Source organism: Tasmannia lanceolata, unplaced genomic scaffold, assembly GCF_043159265.1.
Source record: "Tasmannia lanceolata isolate RefF3 unplaced genomic scaffold, GAP_Taslan_0.1 ptg000005l, whole genome shotgun sequence".
Taxonomy (NCBI): Eukaryota; Viridiplantae; Streptophyta; class Magnoliopsida; order Canellales; family Winteraceae; genus Tasmannia; species Tasmannia lanceolata.
The window spans coordinates 21423834-21447722 of NW_027518682.1; the positions used below are offsets into that span (position 1 = coordinate 21423834).

The following is a 23889-nucleotide window of genomic DNA, read 5'->3' on the forward strand; positions in this document are numbered from 1 at the left end:
TGGGCGCCGGGAATTTTTGAAGTTGCTAAAAAATGAAGAAACAAAATACAGTATACTAGTTTATTCGATGATGAGAAGTAGCTAAAAATCAGGCAAAAGGTTGAATCTGATTTCTGGTAGAGTTTTTTGTTTCCTGATTTTTAGTCACATCTCATCACTTGAGGCACTAGTTTCGTAGATTTTGTTTCCTCCTCTTAGCGACTTCACCCTCATCTCCACTTGAAGAAACTGATTTATCATGAAAAAATAATCATGGTAGCTAAATGTGCCCAACCAATAAAAATACAATTTCTATTTTTTCCCTGATTTTTAGCCGCTTCTTACTCTCCTCCATCATGCAATTCCAACTTGAAAAACTAAAAAAAAATAAAAAATCACATGATGGATCATTGCCGTACCAGAGAAGGATTACTACATTGGTCGATATTGCTGATTAGAGACAATGTTTTCAAGGCTAACCACTTGATCACCCATAGCCTTTATATTTCAGATCGACTATTAAAATCCAACAGACAGATCATAGCAAAGAGATTTTTGAAATTTCACTATACTGACTGATAAAAAGGTTCTCTATTTATGTCAGGGAATTCAAATGGAGAGTGAAGTATTATCGATACAAATCAGAGAACTAATAGAAGGTGTCCCTAACCTCAGCTGCAAGAAATAGCATATAAATACAAAACCTAAACTATGATGCCAAAACACACAAACAAAAAAGGAACAACAAAAACTCATATTTTGCCCATCTCTCTGTGTGAAGGTAAGTCTTCCTCAGTTTTAAACAAAGGTCAATTAAACTTCACAAGTATATCAGCATGCTATGTTCAGACAAAGTGCATGTGAGACTAATCTGAAAACTTGAATGTGTCGTGATTGGCAGTCTTACAATTTAAAACCCTTCTTCGGTTATGCTGAAATGGTGCTTCTCATCAATGGAATTTTAACACTGTATAACCATATATGCACAGTGTTATGAACTGCTCAACACTAACAGAGAAATCAGAAAGGGATGGGATCAAATAAATCAAAAAAATAAAAAAAATCCACTAACTATAATGCAATACCAAACTTCAAATTAAAAATCCACTTCGACGATTCTCATATTTAAAAATGAAGCCCTAAATCTAAGAAATCAACAGAAAATCCTAAAAAATTAAGTAGAAGATGAAGAGATCCCGAAATAAATTTGACTGTACCACTGTCACTGATGATCAAGCACATAGTAATACAAAAACCCAACATCTAATACCCTAATCAGGGAAATATGAAACGAGCAACCGTATTAAACCTATCCTGGAAAATCAGAATCTGGAATAACTAGACTCTAATAAAATAAAAATAAAATAAAAAACCCTAATAAAGGCAAGAAAAGGAAGAATAAACCAGAAAAAAAAACCCTAAAAAGGTGTTACGTGTGATGCTGGTTGAGAGAAAATAGGAGTTGATAGAGTTTATTAGGGTTGCTATTTTTATCTTTATTAGTATTTCATTATGCATAGAAGTCCTAGTGGTTGTCTTATTGGAATTGTTGGTAGGCGTATTAGAGTTAGTAGGCGTATTGGAGTCGGATTAGAATTCTTCTCCTCTTTTCATTGTATTTCTCTCTTCTCTATTTAAGGTGTTGAGTAGTAATAAATGATATACTGAATATTTCCTCAAGTTTGAACTCATAGGAGGCCGACCCCCTCGAAGTGGTCTGTGTTCTTTTTTTCATATAATAGCTTGGTATCAGAGAAAGTCACATCGGACGCATTAAATAAATAAGACAAAATCTGGTAAAAGGTAAGCCAGTATGGCTGTTCCCACATGCAAAGGTCACCTGCGAAATTGCTTTCCGTGACATTGCTTAATGCTCTGTTTGGATGCCGGTAGATGTTGGGAGGGTTTGGAGGAGAAGAAGTCAAAGGGAGATTGAAAGCAAATCAAAAGGGAATCGGTCAACGGGAAGATTGAGAGCAAATCTCCCTGACGGTGTTTGGTTGGGTTGGGAGATATTTTTTGGAAAATATTATCAGCACTACTGTATTTTGATGAGGGCACTCACTTTATTAAAAGTATAGTATGGCCCGCACCATTGGATGATCCAAACCGTCCATTAGATGGGCCACAGCCTAAATAGGTTGTGGTCCAAAAATTATTTCCATAGGTTGATCCTAACTGTCCAATCTATGGAGGGTTAGGATCAACCCCCTAACATTCAGATCGGAGGGTTAGGATCAACTTATGGAAATGATTTTTGGGGCACAACCTACATGGGTTGTGGCCTATCTAATGGACGGTTTGGATCATCCTATGGTGCGGTCCATAACGTACTTATAATAAAGTAAGAGTGCTCTCATCGAAATACAGTAGTGCTGATAACATTTCCCTTTTTTCTTTTTATAGGAATTTGCTAGCGACCTTCGCCGATTCCACTTGCTTGGCTTGTGGCCCATCCTGATGCAAAGATTGGAAGAAGTAAATGGGTGCAAATGTGGCTAGCAAAAGTAGAAAAAAAAAGGTAATTTATTAGATTTGCGATAGAAATGGTAAGTTTGAAATGAAAAATTACCGAAAATGGTAATAAAAAAGGGAAATTACAAAACAAATATGACAATTACCAAAAAAAACTACCGATGAAAGCTGTAAACTTGTGACAATTACGGAAAAATTAAAAAGAAAATGTTATCCATACGGTACCGTATTTGTATTTTGATGGGGGCACTCTCGCTTTATGAAAAGTACGGCATGGCCCGCAGATGATCGTACTACGTGGGCCATCTACTTAGGCTGTGGTCCATCTAATGGACGGTTTGGATCATCCTACGACGTGGGCCACACCGTACTTTTAATAAAGTGAGAGTGCCCTCATCAAAATACAGTAGTGCTGATAACATTTCCCAAATTAAAGTTGCCGAGAATTTCTCCCCTTTTTTCTTCAAATCGGAGAAATTTCTCGGGCAAGTTTTGAAGCTTCCACGCGACCGAAATCCACGGCGGTCAAACACCCCATTTTCTTTAAATTTCCTACCAAACAGCCTCCGGTGAATTACTAGAATTACATCTGCTGCTATTTCTCTCAAAATACGAGAACCAAACAGAGCATAACAAATCAGAAACAGGTATCAGGGGCGAATTTATGACTGCCCTCGTACAAAATCCACCATTGAAATAAACCCTCACCCCAACGGGCGACTTTCAATGGCTTCTCTAACCAAGGTATTTTCGGTCCCCATCCTTCTACTCGCACTCTCCTCAGCCGCACTCCTCCTCTTCCTATTCCTATCCTCCCTCTCCAATCACTGCTCCTGCCCCACCACCATCAACGTCCCAAATCAAATCCCCTCAAGGACATCGACGGCTCAGATCTCCTCCACTCCCGAAGACCTTGCCTGGCTCAAATCCCAGCTACAACACAACCATCTCCGAGACCCTCCCACCACTCCGGATGCCTGGCATTCTCTCCGCAAGGGCATCAACCCCCGCACCCGTGCACAACAGCTCGATGATCTTCGCAGGTTTGGTTTCTCTCTCTCTCTCTCTCTCTCTCTCTCTCTCTCTCTCTCTCTCTCTCTCTCCTAGGGTTTCTCTCTTTACTTCTCCTTCAAATCTAGGGTTTTGCTCTTTTTGTGCTTATTTCAGATTCAGAGGCATTTCTCTCTCGTAGTGTTTGTCATTAATTCTCCTGCATTTTCTTTAAATCTAGGGTTTTGCTCTTTTTGCTTATCTCGGATTCAAAGTCATTTATTTCTCTCACCTAGGGTTTCTCTTCCCTTTTCCTGCATTTTCTTTAAACCTAGGCTTTTACTCTTTTTGCTTATCTCGGATTCAAAGGCATTTATTTTCTCTCACCTAGGGTTTCTCTTCACTTTTCCTGCATTTTCTTGAATTCTAGGGTTTTCCTTTTCTTTTCTTTTTTGTTTATCTTAGATTCAAAGGAATTTCTCTCACCTAGGGTTTCCCTCTTCACTTTTCCTGCATTTTATTGAAATCTAGGGTTTTGCTCTCTCTTTTAGGGTTTTGTTAATGAGTGTACACATTGTTGTTTGAGAAAAAAGACTCAAAAACCATGCAAATTTATTGTAAATTTACTTTTTCAATGCACCATTTATATTTTATTGTACATTTACATTTTCAGTGCACCTTGTGCTCGTTAACAAAACCCTTTTCTTAATCTTAGATTCACAGGTATTTCTCTCTCCTAGGGTTTATCTGTACTTTTCCTGGATTTCCCTGAAATCTAGCTTTTGCTGTTTTTTGTCTCAGTTTCAAAGGCATTTCTCACTACGAAAACGAGTCGGAATCGGGAAACCACACCGCCCTCCCCTGTCCGGGAGAGCTCCTCGTGGAGGAGCACCATAGCAACTACGGTGAGCCCTGGGCTGGTGGCCGCGATGTCTTTGAATTCCTCGCGGGATCTGCTCGCCTTTCTCCCGAATCCCGCGTCCTAGAGATTGGTTGTGGCACCCTTCGTGTCGGCCTACATTTCATCCGCTACCTCGATTCCGGCCGATTCCACTGCCTCGAGCGTGACGAGCTCTCTCTCATGGCGGCGTTCCGCTACGAGCTCCCCTCGCAGGGTCTCTTGCACAAGCGTCCATTGATTGTTAGAGGAGAGGATATGGAATTTGAACGGTTTGGATCCAATGTTGTTTATGATCTGATATATGCGAGCGCTGTCTTTCTTCATATGCCTGATAAGCTTGTTTGGATGGGGTTGGAGAGGCTGGCAACGAGGTTGAAGCCTTATGATGGGCGGATATTTGTCTCGCATAATATAAAGTTCTGCTCGCGGCTGGGTGGGGAAGAATGCACGAAACGACTTTCGGATTTAGGGCTTGAGTATATTGGCAAGCATACACATGATAGCTTGTTGTTCAATCATTATGAGATCTGGTTTGAATTCAGGCGGTCCAAGGCTTAGGAATTTTGTGGTTTATATTTAATTCTTCAATTGATCACAATTGGAGGGAAGTGAGGAAGGTGAAGTAAAGCTTATGTTGACTCTCAAAGCTACCCATGATGAGGTTTTCAAGGGCTAGATTTTCTAAAGCGCCACTATTTTCTCTCCTATGTGAAGGCAAGAAAGCTGGCAATGGAGATTGTTGGTGTCGATTGATCGTGCATCCGGTTGCAAGTTGGGGCTTGCTCCACTGTGTAATTGTCCATTTATGGAATTCTTTGGAATTTTCACTTCTGGAGTTGAATTGATGCAAAGGTGAGATAGCTAACATTTTCATGTGGAATGTTTCTTCTAGTGTAACCATTCAAAAAGAAAAAATGTTTCATCTAGTGTAATAAACTTTATTCCACTCACTAATTGCACTTTTATGGATTTGCATTCCTTTTTCCCAGCCCTTGTTAGGCTGATCATGTTGTTGTGTTGTATTTCATGTTCAAACTTTTGGGGATTGATGGGGAAGTTTGGAGTTTCCAACATACAATCCATGTGTTTTCATTAGGGCTGCAACTCGAGCCGGGTTTTACCCGTCCCGCATCGACCCGACCCGAAAATAGCTTGGGTTGGGTTCAGGTTTCATGGGTTTCGGGTCGAGCCGGGTTGAGCATTCAAAAGCCCGCATGAATCTCGGGTCGAGCCGGGTTTGAAGGGGCCCGACCCGACCCGACCCGAGTTACATAAGTTATAGTATGTACATTTTTTCTATTGTTAGTTAAAAGTTAAAAGTGAAAACCCACGCACCCACGGTTATTGTATGTGAGTGTAATTTCTGCTTCTATGAGTTGAGTTGATTCAAGTGTTTGATTCAGCATTGTTTGATTGTACTTACAACATTGTTTGATTACAGCATTGTTTGATTCAAGTGTAATGTGAGTGTAATTACATCATTGTTTGATTCAAGTGTAATGTGAGTCTAATTTTTGCTTCTATGAGTTGTGTTGATTCAAGTGTTTGATTCAGCATTGTTTGATTGTAATTACAACATTGTTTGATTACAGCATTGTTTGATTCAAGTGTAATGTGAGTGTAATTTCTGCTTCTATGAGTTGAGTTGCCTTGCGAAACAATAATTTTCCTTAAAAAATTGCGTCAACGTGAAAAAACCCGACCCGACCCGAGATTTATCATGGGTAAGGGCCGGGTTTGGGAATCGTGGGTTTTCCGGAAAAAAACCCGACCCTACCCGACCCGAGATATTTCTCGGGTAAGGTTGGGTTCTCCAAAACCCGACCCGAGTTGCAGCCCTAGTTTTCATTAGTTGACTGATGAGGCTTTATAATCATGTAGATCTCATTTCTAGGAATATCTTTATTCTCTGAAGCCCTTATGACACTTGTGATAAGATAACACCTCATGGAAGGAGTCGAAGGAAAACTATTTAGGGTCTACTGGAACTCATTGTCAATGCATACAAATGAACATCTAGATCATGGTATCATTTAGGTTTGAGGGGAGTAGTCTCCTTATGACCCAGGAGGTGGAGTAGTCTCCTTTGCTGAGTAGATTGCCTGATTAGCCCAAGTCTGCGGTTTCAAATGCTGATCATAGCAACAATCTGCATGATCATTTAGATGACAATGTGTACACGCACGTTTCTCATATCCACGACGACCGTGACCACTGCCTCTCCCACAAACTTCATATGCCCTATGGCCACCAAGTTGACCATCAGTCGGAAAACTACGTCTACTAGGTGAATCACCATGTCCCTGACCGGAGCCCCTACAGACCCAATCAACATGACTACGGTCAACCGAAATAGCCAAAGCAGAGGTCTCCATAGCAATAGGAGAGTCTATAGATGAAGCAGCATAGTCCTTTTGGGATCTAGAATTAACACTATCAATGGAGGGCAAACGACTCACCTGCAAGAATGTCTTCGAATGGCTTGGAAAGGAAGATCTAGCCTAGACAAGAATTTAGCTGCTTGAAACTCCGCACGTTCCTAGACAAGTATTTGCTCAAGTGTTTACTATCATTTTCAGTCTAAAAGATCTTCTCATCCATGCCCAAACCAAAATGGTTGGCACCGCCAAATGGGTGGTTGAAACTCAATTTTGACGGCTGCTCTATTGGCAATCCAGGAAGGGCAGGTATTAGGGAAATTATTAGAAATAATACAGAATCTACAGTCATGACTCTCTCCGGACCGGATGGAATTTGCGATGCAAACGAATATGAAATCAGGGTACTACTCTTCAGTTTGAGGTGGGCATATGAGAACAATCAGCGTCCATTAATTGTTGAGGGAGATTCCACAAACGCAGTAGCGTGGGCTTTTGGTTCTTCAAAGGGACCTTGGAAATTGCAAGACCTGATAGTGGAAGTACTGGACTTGATAAGACTCATGGATCCTAGTATTGAGCATCGTAGGAGATCGGCAAATGAGGAGGCCGATAGTCTAGCAAAGGCAGGAGCCCAAAGGGAAGAAATGTTGGACGCATCTTTTTTGTAAATCCTATTGGGACTAAGGACTGTGATCCTATTTGTACTCTGGGGGACACCTTGCCCAAGTCCCAACCATATTATAATGAATTGTCAATTTTCAAAAAAAAAAAAAAAAAGTCTAGAAGATCTTCTCTTACATCTCATTTATTTTCAACACATTGTCATACCAACCTCTCTGTCCCAAACACCCTTGCCTGCATTTATGAACGTGCAATCGAACACTAATGGGTGACTCCATGTGGTTTTACACCCATAGCATAACAATATAATTATCATGCATCCAATTAGTGTAGGAGGTATCCGTTTCATACATAGGATCAAACAATGTACATTTCAATTTTCCTTTGCACCCAAATGTACTTTCATTGCTTGAACCCATAACAAAATAATTGTTTCCATTTAATTTGACTGAAGTATATTTTATACAAACTCCATCATTAGGCACAATGGAAACAATTTTCATCTCACTGGAAGTCGTCTATTATCTTTCGCACAATCTATCAGACACTGTCATAATGTTGGCCAAACACACAAAGTAGAGCCCACACAAGGCTGTCACAACACTAAACAGTGTTTAAACAAGGCAATCACAACTAAACAGTCCCGTAAGGGCAACTTAACACAAAACTAGGGCCATAAGGGATTGCCATATACAAACAGTGGCCTTTTTAGCTAAGCCAAACCACAAAAAGGGGGTTTAAAACTCTACTAAAACACTTCAAAATCCCACCACAACTCCTCAGATATTTTCCCAAGGTAAAAACATACACCATTGAAGAGATACTATTCAAAAATTCACATTGAACAGAATCCGATTTGATAGCAATTTTCATAAAAAAATTAACGAAATTGGAACTAAACGAAACAAGGACTATGATATCCATCCGGGCCTTGAGTCTGCAAAAAAAAAAAAACAGCCAAAAGGCATCTCCTACTTTGTGCACACCATCTGGCGTGACTTGACCTCCCAACCAAGCCCTAGTGCTGATGTCATCAGTGGGAAGCTGATGCTAACAAGAAAGAAATCACACCTCCTCCCTTTCCCTTTCGTTTTTTCGTTTTTATTTGTTTTGAAATGGAAGAAAAGAAAGAACAAGAGGAAGAAATTAGATCATGATCCTTAGGGCTCTGGTACCATTTCAACATGAGAGAAGAGAGTGAGAAATGGGTTTTCAAACATAGATTGTTTAGTTGCTTCTTTTGTTGATCTGTATGTATCTTGGTATTGTTGCTCCACGCTCCCTGTGTCACTTTTGGTTTCAGTGTATTTCAAAGTACAAAACCATGTATCATATAAAAACACCCATACACTTCCCCGTTTTATGTAGACTGTGATAAACACTACTTTGCGGACGGCCGCATTCAAGTAAAGCACAAAAAATTAGGGGCGATGATAAGTTTGCACCCCCTGTAGGATAATTCGCACCCCCCCACATTTCGAAAGAAAGCAGGATATCAGGTCTTGTGATAGACGCATAATCCCTAAAAGAAGTGTTACAAGAGAGATGAAACCGCCGGAACTGAAGGAGGTGTGAAGATGCTTGATCGTAATTTCAAAACAGTCAGAGCTTCATTATTGAAGAGACATGAAGGCAGCTCATAGTGTCCTTGCTGATCTGAGAGGAAGTCAAGATCTAACTCCCGTACACCACATCGCATAAGGATAATGATCCAACAATCAACACAAGAGATGTAACTCCCAGGAGAGAAAAGGAGCCGGAAACTCCTAATTGCACCATCACGGTTTTCCAAGAATTTGTCAACAATTCCCACAAATTCCTTTCTCTTTTCATCTGTTGTTGCTTGTAGCAGACGATCTTTGAATTCAAGATTGGGAATTAACATCAGCAAATGGCTCAACCTTTTAGACAAAATGCACATCTGGATGGAATCTTTCATTGGCAAAAATTCAAATATTATATTGATAACATTATCAGGAAGATGACTGAAGAGATCAACACCATCCTCTTTCATAACTTCGCTTGACTCAGAGCGATTAACATCGCCTATTTCCATAGTCTTTCTTCACTTTCTCATCTGTTGCATTTTCCTTTCTTCGGAAAGTAACTCTGTTTAACAGCTAGGCGGTTGATCTTAGTTTTCTGACTTCAGTTTAGCAGGCATTGCGCATTAGTCATTTCAACATACTAAATCATATAAACAATGAATTTCTAACCAAACAAAGAGGCATTTACAACAAGAATTATTACAATCTCAATTGTTATAACAATCAAACATAAAGCACAATCCACAAGCAATAAAAGATCCAATCACATAGCAAGCTCAAATGAACTAAAGTGATGGTATATGGAAAACTGATTCCATCTGGGCTGATATTGATTCTACGACAAATCATTTTCAGTCTCCCACCATGAAATCTGCCTCAAATTTCACAATAAACTTCAGGATATGAGTTGTACACCCCAAATAAAACATTATGATCTGGCATGAAAACAGGGACTCAATGTAAATACGATTAAACTTGATCTGACCAATTTCAATTTAGTCATTTCTTACTTTACCTACACCCAAATTGAAATTTCGGTGTTTATCCAACGCACACTTACAGCTCTAGTAATTTTGATACTGTCAACAGTAGGAATTGGCTTAAAGCTAAACTTTCTAACATAAATTATGGACATTAATGGCCAAGAGTCAATCATTCCTACTGAACCATTCCTATAGTCATGAAGAGTTTTCTCTTCCATCTGTGTCATTCTACCCGAATTACTATTAGGTAAAAGCAAACGTCAGCATTTATGATAATGTGAAATGCAGATTATACAAAATTCATTCTCACAACCAGAAACCCATGGGCCGCCTGCAGAAGCGCTTACACTATTTTCATCTGTTCACTTGTTTTCCTGGGAAAGGAAAACAAAAGATTTCCCGAGAAACTGACGTGGCAAAAGGAAAAGAAATCCCAAAAAACTGTGCTGGACAAGGTTTCTCGTGCCTGTTTACAGGCGCAGGAACTGTGCAGGAAATGGTTTCCCGAGAAACTGCTTGCGCATCTTTTTTCACTTGTTTTCCCGGGAAAGCAAATCTCATCAAAATGGTGGGAAATGGTTTCTCACACTTGTGAGAAAAGACTCTTTTCCACGTCATTTGTGGGATTTTTCATGTCATTTTTGACATTTTCCACCTAATCCTGTTAGTTTCTCTGGAAAACAAGTGAACACCACTATTTTAGCTTTCTCGGGAAAAAAATAGGTGTTTTCCCGGGATTTGATTTCCCGAGAACGCAAGTGCACAGAGCCGAATAAAAACACTCACAGGATTTAAACGAAGAGTCAAACGTAGAAGAGAAATCAGAGTGATGGGAAACCATACTTGTGCTTGGCAGGCTTCATATGGGCAGGAGGATGTGATATGAAGAGGAGTTATTACGCATTGTCTTGGGAAAATCGAAGGAGTTTTAGGAATTAAGCGGCTAGAGGACATAAACAAAGCCTCGCAGATCAAGCTGTTTTGGTTTATCATTTCCAAGAGGAAAACCCCTGGTGCACTTATAACAAGTATCCAAAGGGGAGAAACATTTAGCTTATTAAAATGCCTTCAAATCCGTCATGGGATTCCAGGAGTGTTCTTTAGGCTAGAGAATACGCAACAAAAATATGTGTTAGGGCCCGTTTGGATACCCCTCGGATTTGGATTTGGAGGTGAATTTGGATTTCCAAAATCCATGGATTTGAAATCAAGAATTTTAAAATTCACAAATTTATAAATAATGCCGTTTGGATGACCACGTATAGATTTGGATTTCAAATCTAAATTAAATTTTTTTTTCTTTGGATGCTCTTTGAATTTGAATTTGAAATCTAACAAAACCAAAAAACCCTAAAATACTTGATATAGGGGCATTTCAGCCACAAATTTATAAATAATGCCGTTTGGATGACCACGTATAGATTTGGATTTCAAATCTAAATTAAATTTTTTTTGTTTGGATGCTCTTTGGATTTGAATTTGAAATCTAGCAAAACCAAAAAGCCCTCAAATACTTGATATAGGGCATTTCAGCCATTTTCCATGATCCAGGGCTATTCTAGTCATTTTACCCTATATGGGGGTATTTTGATCATTTTTTATGTTTAGTCATTTTCCATGACACGGTAGAGGTGTATTCCGGTCATTTTGCATGACCCAGGGGTATTCTAGTCATTTTATCTAATATAGCATATTTTTATCATTTTTATCTCATGAGGGTATTTTTTGTCATTTTAGTTATTTTTCATAAGCCATAGGTCATTTTTATTTGATATAGGGGTATTTCAATAATTTTTCATGATCTTGGGGTATTTTAGTAATTTTACCTTATATGAGGTTATTTTGATCATTTTTATGTCACAAGGGTATTTTAGTCATTTTGCACGACTATGGGGTATTTTGTCATTTTTACCTGGTATAGGGGTATTTCTAGTCATTTTACCTAATATGGCGTATTTTTATCTCATGATGGTATTTTTAGTCATTTTAGTCATTTTTATGAGCCATGGCTCATTTTTACTTGATCTAGGGGGGTTTTAGTAATTTCTATGATATTGAGGTATTCTAGTCATTTTACCTTGTATGAGGTTATTTTGATCATTTTCATGTCATAAGGGTATTTTAGTTATTTTGCATGACTCGGGGTATTTTGTCATTTTTACCTTGTATAGGGGTATTTCGGTCATTTTGCCTAACTCGGGGTTTTCTAGTCATTTTACCTAATACGTTATATTTTGATCAGTTTTTAATGTCATGTGGGTACTTAAGTCATTTAACGCTTTTTTGATATATTTTGGTCATTTATGGGTCAGATTTAGATTTATAAATAACCTATCGCAAAAAGGATTTATAATTCCAAAAAATTTCACTAACATGAGGAATTTGTAAATCTTGTGGATTTCACTCAAATCCATATCCAGATGTCGTAAAAGCTTGCCAAACGCCGAATTTAGATTTAAAAATTCAAATTCACCTCCAAATCCAAATCCTCACATTGATTTGGCAATTCCAGTGCATAATCTTGTTAATGCTTATGATAAGCAGATAAAAACACAAGGAGAACATGCTGAAATGATCTGTGAAAGCCTTTACACAGATTGCAAGCCTAACAGAGTCTTTACACAGAATGGTAAAACAAAGGCAAATCAAGATCACTTACCCCTCAAAAGAAAACAAAAAGTAAAACTCCCCCGGCAAAAGATCATCTACAAAAACCAAGAATTTCGCACTTGGTTCAGTAATATTTTGGCATCTCTACATCCCTTTCCCTTTCGCACCATTGACAATAGATTAACAAACTCCAGACGTTCATTCGGATCCCATTCCTTCGCGGTATTGATGGTAATTGATACACTTCTCTGGTATAAATCTCAGGGAGACTGCTAATAGTGAGGAAGTTTCAGATCTAGAAGAAGAAGAAGGGGGAAGAAGACGAAGAAGAAGAGAGAATAAAGGGATTTTGTCTATTTTCTTGTTCTTTCCATGATCTCGTACATGATTATAAAGGATCAGTCCCTAACGGATTGATTCTCTTCTGTCAGATGACAGTAACAACTTGCTTTCCCCCTTCTTTGTAAAAGACAGATTACAAAACATATTAGACCACTAATACTGATTTATCCTAATTATCTACTAATTATTTACTAATAAAATCCTTCATCCAAACAGGGGTTCGCTTGGTTCTTCTCCCCTGCTCATGACTTGCCTTTTCTTGTTGAGATTCCACCAGATTATCCATCACAGAGTCTTCCGTTATAATCTGTTGAGCTGCAGTTCTATCATTGCCCACTCCTTCGAAACTAACCTTGTCCTCAAGGTTCAGATTTGGATAAGCTGATTGCAGGTCATGTAAGTTCTCCCAAGATGTTTCCTTTGGAGGAAGTCCATACCATTGAATTAGGAGTTGGCGCACTGGTATATTGTTGATGAGAACTGTTCTTTGACCCACGATGGCAAGAGGGGAGGGGTTGATTATTGAAGCTCTGAACTGGTAAGGTACAGGGTGACGTAGGTGTGGGTCCATAGAACGGTTTAAGCACAGAGATGTGAAAAATGGGGTGAATTTTACTGCCTTCTGGTAATTTTAGTTTATACGCCACTTGACCCACCCTGGATTCAATTTGGAATGGGCCATAAAAACGTTTGCTTAGTTTCTGAGAGACCCTAGTAGCAACTGTATGCTGACGATATGGTTGTAGTTTGAGCAAAACCCAACTTCCTACCTCCAACTGCTTGTCGAGGCGTTTGCGATCAGCCAAACATTTCATGCGAGATTGAGCCTGAAGCAAATTGCTCTTAAGTTGGCGCAAAATGGCATCTCGGTGCTGAAGTTCCGTATCCACAGCTTCAATGGAGGAGGATCCGGAAATGTAGGGAGTGATTGATGGTGGTGGCCGGCCATAAACTGCTTCAAATGGACTCATTTTTATTGCGGAATGAAATGAAGTATTATAAGAATACTCAGCCCATAGCAAATAGTTATGCCAGTGCTTGGGATTCTCTTGAGAAAAAGACCTCAAATATTGCTCGATGCATCTATTCAGAACTTCTGACTGGCCATCTGTTTGTGGATGATACGCCGAAGAATGGTTTAGAGAAGTACCACTGAATTTGAAGAGTTCGGACCAAAATTTGCTGAGGAAGATGGGGTCTCTGTCAGAGACAATGGATTTAGGAATACCATGAAGTTTAACAACCATGTCTGCAAATAATTGTGCGACCTTCACTGCCGTATAGTTTGTAGGTAGAGCCCCCAGATGTGCATATTTTGATAGCCTGTCAATAACAACCAAGATGCAAGTAAACCCATTGGATGTTGGTAATCCGGTGATGAAATCCATGGCAATGTCTTCCCATATCAGCTGTGGAATGGGTAGAGGCTGAAGTAACCCCATCGGTGGAGAAGTAGAGTACTTCGTTTGCTGACATATAAGACAATCCTTGACGAATTGTTTAACATCCTTGCGCAATGTGGACCAATAAAAATTTGCAGAAATACGTAAAATGGTGCGCAAAACACCCGCGTGTCCACCCTGAAGAGTGTTATGGTATTCGAACATGATCAGGTGCCTTAGGGTAGATTTTGAGCCAATGAATAATCGATTGTGGTGAAGAATGAGGCCATCTCTTACTGTAAACTCAGAGGAAGCTGTTCCATGGCGAATTTGTGCATGTATATCTAGTAACTCTGCATCTGTAGAATTGGCTAATTGCAATTGACTGGATATATCGAAAATGGGATGGGACAAGGTCATCTATAGATTATGAGGAACAGCAAGTGCACTGGAAGGCAAAGTTTCTTCGACTCTGGAGAGAGCATCAGCAGCTTGATTCTCTTTGCCCGCTTTATACATAATAGAATAGTTGTAGCCCAACAACTTGCATAAATATTGTTGTTGTGCAGGGGTTTGAATGACCTGAGCCATCAAGTTCTTGAGACTACGATGGTCCGTATAAATCACAAAATGTCTACCCAGGAGGTATTGCCTCCATTTTTTAACAGCTTCGGTGATAGCGTAGAGCTCTTTGACATAAGCAGAAGCTAGGGACATCGTAGGTGTCATCTTTTTGCTGAAGTAAGCAATTGGGTGTCTCCCCTGCATCAAAACAGCGCCAATCGCTATGCTAGAGGCATCAGTCTCTAAAACAAATTCCTGCGAGAAATCCGGCATTGCCAAAACAGGAACTTCAGTCATTTGTTGCTTCAAATCATTGAATGCAGTGTGTGACCCTTGGTTCCACTGAAAGGAGTCTTTCTTTAGAAGGTCAGTGAGGGATGCTGCCACCGTAGCATAATGTTTGACAAATCTTCTGTAGTAACCAGTGAGTCCTAAGAATCCTCTCAACTGTTTCAGAGTGGTAGGAGTGGGCCAATCTAGCATTGCTTGTACCTTGTCCGGGTCAGGTTGGGCACCCACTCCAGAAATTAGATGGCCTAAGTATGCAATTTTGAGTTGACAAAACTGACATTTAGACAATTTAGCAAAGAGTTTGTTGGTATGTAAGCATTGTAAAACAGAGTGCAAGTGATCGATGTGGGCAGCCATGGACTTGCTATAAACCAAAATGTCATCAAAGAAAACGATGACAAACTGACGAAGGAAGGGTTTAAATACCATGTTCATCGTGCTCTGGAATGTAGAAGGAGCATTGGTTAGGCCAAAAGGCATAACCACAAACTCATAATGGCCCTCATGTGTTCTGAATGCTGTTTTGGCGCAATCCTCTGTCCTCATACGGATCTGATGGTAGCCTGATCGAAGGTCTAACTTGGAGAAGACAATGGCGCCATGTAACTCATCCATTAACTCGTCAATGGTAGGAATAGGAAAACGATCTTTGATGGTGATCGAATTTAAAGCTCTGTAATCAACACAGAAACGCCAAGTGTGATCTTTCTTTTTAACCAGAAGAACTGGCGAGGAGTATGGACTATGGTTGGGAACAATTACACCAGTACGCAACATCTCTTGAACGAGGCGTTCAATCTCATTCTTTTGAAAATGTGGGTACCTGTAAGGTTTAACATTAACAGGACTAGAACCCGGCAACAAGTGAATTTGGTGGTCTACTTCCCTGAAAGGAGGAAGAGTGGTTGGAAGTTGGAAAACAGTTGCGAATCTGTGTAAAAGATGAAATATTTCTTTGGGAAGATCAGGAGGTAATACATCGGAGGCCAGGTCAATTTCATTGGTTAGGTGAGTGGGGATGCAAACCAATTGAAAACAAGAAGCAATCGAATCTGTTTTGGTGAGACTCTTCAGGTGAGTAGCTTTGAGCGGGTAAGGGTTTAAAGAAGCTTCTCCGGTGAGTCTAATTGGCATGCCCTTCCAATTGAACTCCATCGTGGATATCTTGTAGTTTGTGACGATCGGCCCCAATTCCGCTAACCACTGAATGCCAAGAACTATATCTGCTCCTTTAATGGGTAAAAGGAATAACTCAAAAGTGAATTCATGAGCTTGTAAGGATATGTTGACAGGTGAGCATTTCTTGGTACAAAGCAGAGAATCCCCATTGCCAATTAGCACCTTAAATGGTGTAGTAGGGAGGATAGGCCAGTTCATAGAGGTAGCGACCTTCTCTTTGACGAAATTATGAGTGGATCCACTGTCAATTAAAATGTGTAAGGATTGAGTACCGTACCTTCCTGTTACACGAATTGTGCTGGGATTTTGTTGCCCCACTAGGGCTTGAAAACTGATTTCTGCAGAATGTTCCCCTGTGAATTCGTCAGGCGAATTAGAATCCCCAATATCAACATCGTTGGCTGAGACAAATTCCAAGTTCTCCTCAATAGCTTCCAGATGGTACAATCGGCGATGACAATCATGCCCAGGGGTGTACTTATCATCACAGTAGTAACAGAGCCCCTTCTCTCTTTTCGCTTTCATTTCGTCTTTAGTTAGCTGACGAGTGCGGATGGGGGTTTGTTGAAGTGGGGTAGCGGCGATTGCTTTCATAGGTGGGTTGGTAGGGGTTGGAAGCAAACCAGGGCCATTCATGGTTGGAGAGAAGGATGACTTCCATGTTTTTCTTAAATCCTCGTATTTTTTTTCATATATGCGAGCTAAAGAAAATGCTTGCAAGAGAGAAGATGGTTGTAAAACCATTAATTCCCTTTTTAGATCTGGTTTGAGCCCAGAAATGAAAAAGCTTATAAGAAAGGACTCCGGAAGACCACTGACCTTGTTTGAAACTGTCTCAAATCTGGTTTGGTAATCTGCTACAGTGGAAATCTGATGGAGTTTTGATAATTCCCCTTTGGGATCGTCATGGAGGGAAGGACCGAACCTTAATTGAATAGCGTCTAGAAAACTGTGCCAGGAATTCAAGAGGTTGTTAGCCTTTGCCCACTGAAACCATGATAGAGCAGAGCCGTCAAGGTGAAATGACGCGATTGTCATTCTTTGTTCCTCTGGTGTGCTATAGAAATTGAAAAATTGCTCAATTTTGAATGTCCAGCCCACCGGATCGGATCCATCAAACCGCGGAACATCCATCCGAATAAATCGATTGAAGTTTGGTGGAATTGGAACAATGGCGTCCGCCGCGCTGTTGGAAGAGTTATCATCGGAAGTGGAATGTTGAAATTGTGGCTGTGGAGCGCGGAGCTGTAATTGTTTAATCATATTCACCAATTCTTCATGCTGCTGAGATTGAAGTAGCCGGATATCAGTGATTTGTTGTTGATGTTGTTTAAGTTGCTCGTTGATGTTGGTTTGCGCACGAGTATACTCCGCCATTAGAGTTCGAAAGCAATGAAAGCACCAATGATACACTTCTCTGGTATAAATCTCAGGGAGACTGCTAATAGTGAGGAAGTTTCAGATCTAGAAGAAGAAGAAGGGGGAAGAAGACGAAGAAGAAGAGAGAATAAAGGGATTTTGTCTATTTTCTTGTTCTTTCCATGATCTCGTACATGATTATAAAGGATCAGTCCCTAACGGATTGATTCTCTTCTGTCAGATGACAGTAACAACTTGCTTTCCCCCTTCTTTGTAAAAGACAGATTACAAAACATATTAGACCACTAATACTGATTTATCCTAATTATCTACTAATTATTTACTAATAAAATCCTTCATCCAAACAGGGGTTCGCTTGGTTCTTCTCCCCTGCTCATGACTTGCCTTTTCTTGTTGAGATTCCACCAGATTATCCATCACAGAGTCTTCCGTTATAATCTGTTGAGCTGCAGTTCTATCAGTAATGGTCCTCAACAGTTCCATGTTTTTGGCTAAAAAGATGACAAAATCCCTTTCCCAATCCCGCCCTGCGTAGTTGTTTATTGTGATCCATTGAAGGTTGTTATTTAAAAAGTTATTGTCTTCCTCCGCTAAATTCCAATAATTATCTGAGGGGCTATAATCGGGATAACAAGGCCAGCTATCTGCATCTACATGCTCATTTTCATCTCCAAGATCGATGTCGATCTGTAGAGGATCAAGAAAATCATAAAGAAGTTCAGTAACTATACAGCGAAAGAATTATATGAGAATCAACGGATTGGTAAGGACAATATTGGGAAAACAGAATAATAGTGCAAAAATCAAATGGCCTTCCAGTAAATGGAGAAAATCAATCAGAAAAGAGTATATATAAGCAAGAGTGAAGGGAGAAACTAACATGAAGAATTCGAAACATACTCACCAGAACAATTAATTCTTCCAGATTAGGGCAATTATCAAGGAAGTAACAAATTAAAGGAAGCTCCCGTCGGTTCCGCAAGGACAGAGACACTTGCAGCTCCAACTTTAGTAAATCATAGAGCACATGCTTTGACACCTTACCTACAGCCAAACACTTTGATTGCAACCAAAGGTGAAAAATACAGTCCCAGGAGTCCAAATCAAGGTAGCATATTAAAGATGAAAAAGCAGAAAAAAGGTTTACCTTAGCAGACCATCCAAGTAGGGAAAGAGACTTCACATCAAGCAGATTGTTAAGTAATTTATCCAGACTGTTGGCTTCAAATTGACTGGAAGTGACATGATCGTTTTCCCGATAAATACTAACATTCTCCACACTTGCAGGTTCATAAAGAAAGAATGGTATATGATCATTCCAGAAGGATAAAGTCCTCAGATTTGGCACCCGGATCATTACATGAGAAGGGCAATATTCCAGAGTCAAGCTTTCAAGCTGCATATTAAGATCTGAAACGTCAATTTTATCAAAACCATAACACCGATGAAGAGTAAAACTCCGAAGAAGACCGCATTTGGAAAGAAGGCAGCATATCAGGTCCTGTGATAGACACATATACCCTAAAAGAAGTGTCACAAGAGAGCCGAAACCGCTGAAACTGGAAGGAGGCCTCAAGATGCATGACTGTAATTTCAAAACAGTCAGTGTTTCACAACTGAAGAGACATGAAGGCAACTCATACTCACATTGTCGATGCCAATCTGTGGCGAAGTCAAGATCTAACTCCCGTACACCACATTGCATAAGGATAATGATCCAACGGTCAACATAAGAGACGTATCTACCAGGAGAGAAAAGGAGGCAAAAACTCCTAATTCCACCATCACGGTTTTCCAAGAATTTGTTAACAATAGCTACCAATTCATTTCTCTTTTCATCTGTTGTTGCGTGTTGCAAACGATCTTTGAATTCAAGATTGGGAATTGACAACAGCAAACGACTCAACTTTTAGGACAAAATGCATGTCTGGATGGCATCTTTCATTGGCAAATATTCAAATATTGTATTAATAACATTATCAGGAAGATGGCTGAAGAGATCAACACCATCACCTTTCATAACCTCCTTTGTCTCGGAGTGATTAACATCACCTATGTCCATAGTTTTTCTTTGCTTTCTCATCTCTTTCATTTTCCGTCTTCTCAAAGTAAATCTGTTCGACGATGATGCTGTTGATCTTAGTTTTCTGACTTCAGCTTAGCAGGTATTACGTATTAGTCAATCCTTCCAAGTGAAACCATAGACAATGAATTTCTAACCAAAAAAAGAAGCATTGACAACGAGAATTATTACAAGCGTACTTGTGAAAACAGTCAAACATAAAGCACAATCCACAAGCAATAATAGATTCAATCACAGAGCATGCTCAAATGAAAAAAAAGAAGTGATGGTATATGGAAAAATTGAGTCCATCTGGCCTGACATTGATGCTACGACAAATCATCTTTAAAAAAAAAAATTGATGCTACGACAAAAAATTGATGCTAGAAGTCAGGAGTGCCTCCGACGAATTACGACTCCTACTGCTTGCATGGGTCGTCAACATATTTGATCTAGGCGGACTAGAACTCAAGGGCGGATTCTTTTCAAAAAGGGGAATGTGATTCGGATTGTAGGCCCAATAAGAGGCATATTTGCCTATTAGTACTCTACGGAATTTATTTCCTTGTTATTTAGTTTCTAGGATTCTTATTTCCATGTTATTTAGTCTCTAGGATTTTTCATTTCCATGTTTTAATTTTTAGGGCTTTGATTTTCCAAGGAATTTAATTTCCCTTGCCTATAATTAGACTTCATGTATTAGAGATTAGTAGTTTTTAATGAAATAGAACTGAATATAGACTCTCCCCTCTAAGTTCCACTATTCTTCTTCCTCTTTCCCTTTCTTCTCCTCTAATTTCTACTCTTCTACTCCTCTTCCCCTCTTTCTATTCTATTCTATTCTTCCTCTTCTGCTGATCATTCTTCTCTTTCCTCTATTTCTCTTCCTATAGCCTGCATCAGGTAAGCCGATTAAGTAGAGGTCAAGGCTCGGGGGCAGGAAAGTCCTTAGGTCCGTTACCTGGCATTTTTGCCCAGGAAATTAAATTTAAGGGTATGGGCTAGATACGGTCTGTGGAGATTAACCAAATTCATGTTGACTTTTTATGTGAAAAAAATTATTTTTGTAATTCAAACTTACAATGGGGTGTTTTTAGTCATTATATGTTTCTCTTGCTTTATGCTTTTGGGCTTCCCTCCAAAAGGACTAAAGTCATGAAAAAACTTTAGTCCTAGATGGGAAGCGTGAGAGGGTGAGAGTGGTCATATATATACTTTCACTCTCTTAGCCTTGTGAATAAGCAAGAGGTTATGGGGATCCTAAGCGCACGGATCGCCCACTTGAGTCCGGCGGGCTTTTGGTCTTACCACACACGCGCATGTTTTCTCTTGGTTTACTAATTATTTAATTAGTTTTAACGTTTAAGAAAACACGTAATCGTGGTTTTGTGATCGTTGGGAAACGTTTCTCACGCACTAAATGAGTGCGACGTTTCAACCTAACGTGTCTCTTAGTTTTCTATTTATTCGGATTTGTGGAATACAAAAAGAAATCTTTTGGGAACGACTTTCTGTTTTTTATTGTTCTTCTCTATGTTTTTCTGGAACTTCTATTTCTCCCCTAAGCTTTCTGGATCAAGGCGATTCGGCTCATATAAGCAAGTTCTAAGGCATCCAGGCTGCGTGAGTGCACACCCCTGGAGCGAGAGTTGTTGAATCCTTGAGGCATACGCCAAGACGCCCATCTGCACCGTTGATTCGTCGTAGTGGGGGGCGAGATTTGCCTTAAGAACAACGAAGATTCTTCGTGCCTCAACTCGATAAGTGATCTAACGACTTTTGTTTATTTGTTTACAATTAATTCTGGCAGAATAGTTACTGTTGATTTCTGACTGCACAAGATAGGAGATTAATTCTGTTAAAGGTATTCTCGAATCCTAAATTACAGATTTGCAATCATTTTTCTAACAATTCATTGTTGAGATGAGATCTCAATGTTTAATAGGGTTATCTCCCTTTCGCTTATTCCTAGAAGGGCTAATGATTTGATCATCTGCCCAAATTTGGTGCTTCTTCAGAATCTTTGTTTTTTGGTAAATTCTTTGGCTCCCCATCAGCATTTGTAATCTGTCATTTAATCAATGTTGTGTTTTTCAAAAACAAAACAAAACAAAACAAAAAATCATTTCTTTAAAATCCTTTACTAAATGAAATAAAGTAAAGATGAACTACAGACGAATAAAATTAGATGATAAAAAGGAAAAAACCATTGCTCGTGAACTAATCTAATGATGAATAAATTCGAAAGGCAATAGAAAAATAAGAGAGGGGTGAAATGAGATGTAGAAATTACCAGATGGTGAGGAGAAAAATTGTTCCCAAAACGAATCCCCAGTTTGAGATGAAAATCCAAAAGTGGGACCCACCTGGTTGGATGGGTGCAACTTGGGTCGGGCTCAACCCGGACCCGACGGGTTCAGCCAGATTTTGGTCGGGTTGGGTTGGTATTTTCTCGGGTTGGGAAAAGCCAACCCGATTTAAATACGGGTTGGGTTAGGGTTGAGGCCTTGGCAACCCGACCCGAGTTGCACCCCTAGTTGGATTATCTGAGCCATCCATTTGTTGGTCCCCCCAATCCTAGATAGGCCGTACCTTGAAAATCATTTTTGTAACTACGGCTGCACAAAAAACTGGCGAAACCTATAAACCGAACCGAACCGCTCCTTTCATTTTCGTTTGGTTCGGTTTTTCTAGGCATTGGTTCGGTAACGGTTAAGAATTTTACCGAACCGATGGGAAATTGTAGACACCACCATTTTGGCCACCCCTTGTAGACGCCCATTTTTGCCTCCCCCCCCCCCCGCTCTCTCTCAAAATTGCACCTCCTTTCTTTTGTCTTCTTATTAGAGGGCATTTTTGCCATTTTGGGTAGTCTAGGGTAATTCTCTGATTGTAGTCTAGGGTATAACCCTAGATATAAATGCAACATAAAAGCCTCATTTGAGGGAGGATTTTTTAAAGTTGAACAAAAAACCGGATAAACCGTGAATCGAACCGTGTGCAACCCTAATATAAACTAATCAATATATTTGAAGTGAGTCTGAAAAACTTGAATATGAAGCAAGTATTCCTTCTAAACACGACAATTAATTTAGGACGACCATGCCAATAACCTCTCAATTACACACTCTCTCTCTCTCTCTTTCCAATATATGGTATTTGGGCGATTGCTTCCAATTCAACTGTGATCAAACGATTCAAACCAGAGGGACTGAGCGGGGAGGGGCAAGAAAAGCCTGAAAAATAAGGAAACAAAATACGATTTAACTTTTCCTTGTTTTTTAGCAACTTCTCACTCGACCCCTCTCCCATCACTTTAGAAACTAATTTATCGTGAAAAAAAAGTTCATACTTGCAAGAATTTTTTCAAAAGTTCGAAAGGGTTTTACACCAAAAAAAGGGCGCACTAGGTTAATGCGCCCCCTTTTAAACGTGATGTGACGTCGAAAAGTGTTAAAAGTCTAGCCACAATTCAACTGAAAAGGGGCGCATTATCCTGGGGGTGGCCAAAAAATCATCTCCCCAAAAAACGAACCCTACTCAAAAATTTTACTCAATTTATGATAATATCCCTCTAAATTAACCATAATCATATCAGTTCTCTCTAAATGATAGGAATAAAAAAGTTTTCTTGCAATCCTAAAAGGGGCTTATGCTCTGTTTGGTTGCTGGTTTTTTTTTTTTACCTGGAATTTATGTGGGTAAAGGTAGGAGACAAAAGAGGGGACAAACATTAATTAGAGAAAGATATTATGATGAGTGGAGAGAGAGAGTAGAGAGAGAAAGAGAGAACACCATTTTCAAGACAAGATTTTGCTGATGTCAGCAAGAAAAAGCAGATGTGACCACTAAACCTTTACCCACATAAATCATAAGGATTTTTTTTCCTAGGGACCTCATCGTAATGCAACCAGTAACTGCTTCAGGACAGAGGGTCCCACCTTGATTGATCCAAACACTAAATCTAAGAAGCCTCAATTTGGATCTTCTCTCGTCCAAAATCAAGCAAAACATCCAAGTCTTGTGTATTTTTTTTATCCTTGAACACGGACATGGCCAAAAACTGCACAGGCAACAGTCTACATTTTATGAAAATAAACCCACATTATTTTGACGGTACCATTGCCTGAATGGGCTTGATTTTTAGGCCATAGGAGACTCCAAAGTGGGGCCTCTCCGATGAACGGTTTGGATCTATCAAA

The 23889-nt window shown here is 39.6% G+C and overlaps 3 protein-coding genes across 5 annotated transcripts; 1 reads left to right on the forward strand and 2 right to left on the reverse strand.

The window, feature by feature from the left end:
• The first annotated feature begins 2961 nt into the window (after nt 1-2961).
• Nucleotides 2962-19682, forward strand: LOC143877945 (S-adenosyl-L-methionine-dependent methyltransferases superfamily protein). 3 transcript variants are annotated; one of them, XR_013250843.1, is made up of 3 exons: nt 2962-3497; nt 4246-5197; nt 18913-19682. XR_013250843.1 is itself a non-coding variant. In XM_077380274.1 (2 exons), the coding sequence occupies exons 1-2, from the start codon at nt 3181-3183 to the stop codon at nt 4901-4903; spliced, it is 975 nt and encodes a 324-aa protein (XP_077236389.1). In that variant the 5' UTR covers nt 2962-3180; the 3' UTR covers nt 4904-5320. The 3 variants fall into 3 exon arrangements, 1 of the variants encoding a protein (XP_077236389.1); XR_013250844.1 differs by lacking the exon at nt 18913-19682 and adding an exon at nt 13046-18906; XM_077380274.1 differs by lacking the exon at nt 18913-19682 and having other exon boundaries at nt 4246-5320.
• LOC143876420 (putative F-box/LRR-repeat protein At5g38386) lies at nt 8882-9403 on the reverse strand. The gene has a single exon (XM_077378116.1). The coding sequence runs from the start codon at nt 9401-9403 to the stop codon at nt 8882-8884; it is 522 nt and encodes a 173-aa protein (XP_077234231.1).
• On the reverse strand, nt 17941-19330 carry LOC143876421 (F-box/FBD/LRR-repeat protein At1g13570-like). The gene is made up of 3 exons (XM_077378117.1): nt 18773-19330; nt 18530-18682; nt 17941-18312 (listed from the first exon to the last, which is right to left on the reverse strand). The coding sequence occupies exons 1-3, from the start codon at nt 19328-19330 to the stop codon at nt 17941-17943; spliced, it is 1083 nt and encodes a 360-aa protein (XP_077234232.1).
• Nucleotides 19683-23889: the final 4207 nt, after the last annotated feature.

Excerpts from the sequence above, each read along its gene's own strand:
- LOC143876420 (XM_077378116.1), bottom strand. The coding sequence starts at position 9,403 with ATGGAAATAGGCGATGTTAATCGCTCTGAGTCAAGCGAAGTTATGAAA.
- LOC143876421 (XM_077378117.1), bottom strand. The coding sequence starts at position 19,330 with ATGCAATGTGGTGTACGGGAGTTAGATCTTGACTTCGCCACAGATTGG. Across the intron at positions 18,683-18,772 it reads TACTTGGATGGTCTGCTAAG|TGTTTGGCTGTAGGTAAGGT; the intron begins GTAAACCTTTTT and ends TTGCAATCAAAG. Across the intron at positions 18,313-18,529 it reads TGGAAGAATTAATTGTTCTG|ATCGACATCGATCTTGGAGA; the intron begins GTGAGTATGTTT and ends GATCCTCTACAG.
- LOC143877945 (XM_077380274.1), top strand. The coding sequence starts at position 3,181 with ATGGCTTCTCTAACCAAGGTATTTTCGGTCCCCATCCTTCTACTCGCA. Across the intron at positions 3,498-4,245 it reads CAGCTCGATGATCTTCGCAG|TTTCAAAGGCATTTCTCACT; the intron begins GTTTGGTTTCTC and ends TTTTTGTCTCAG.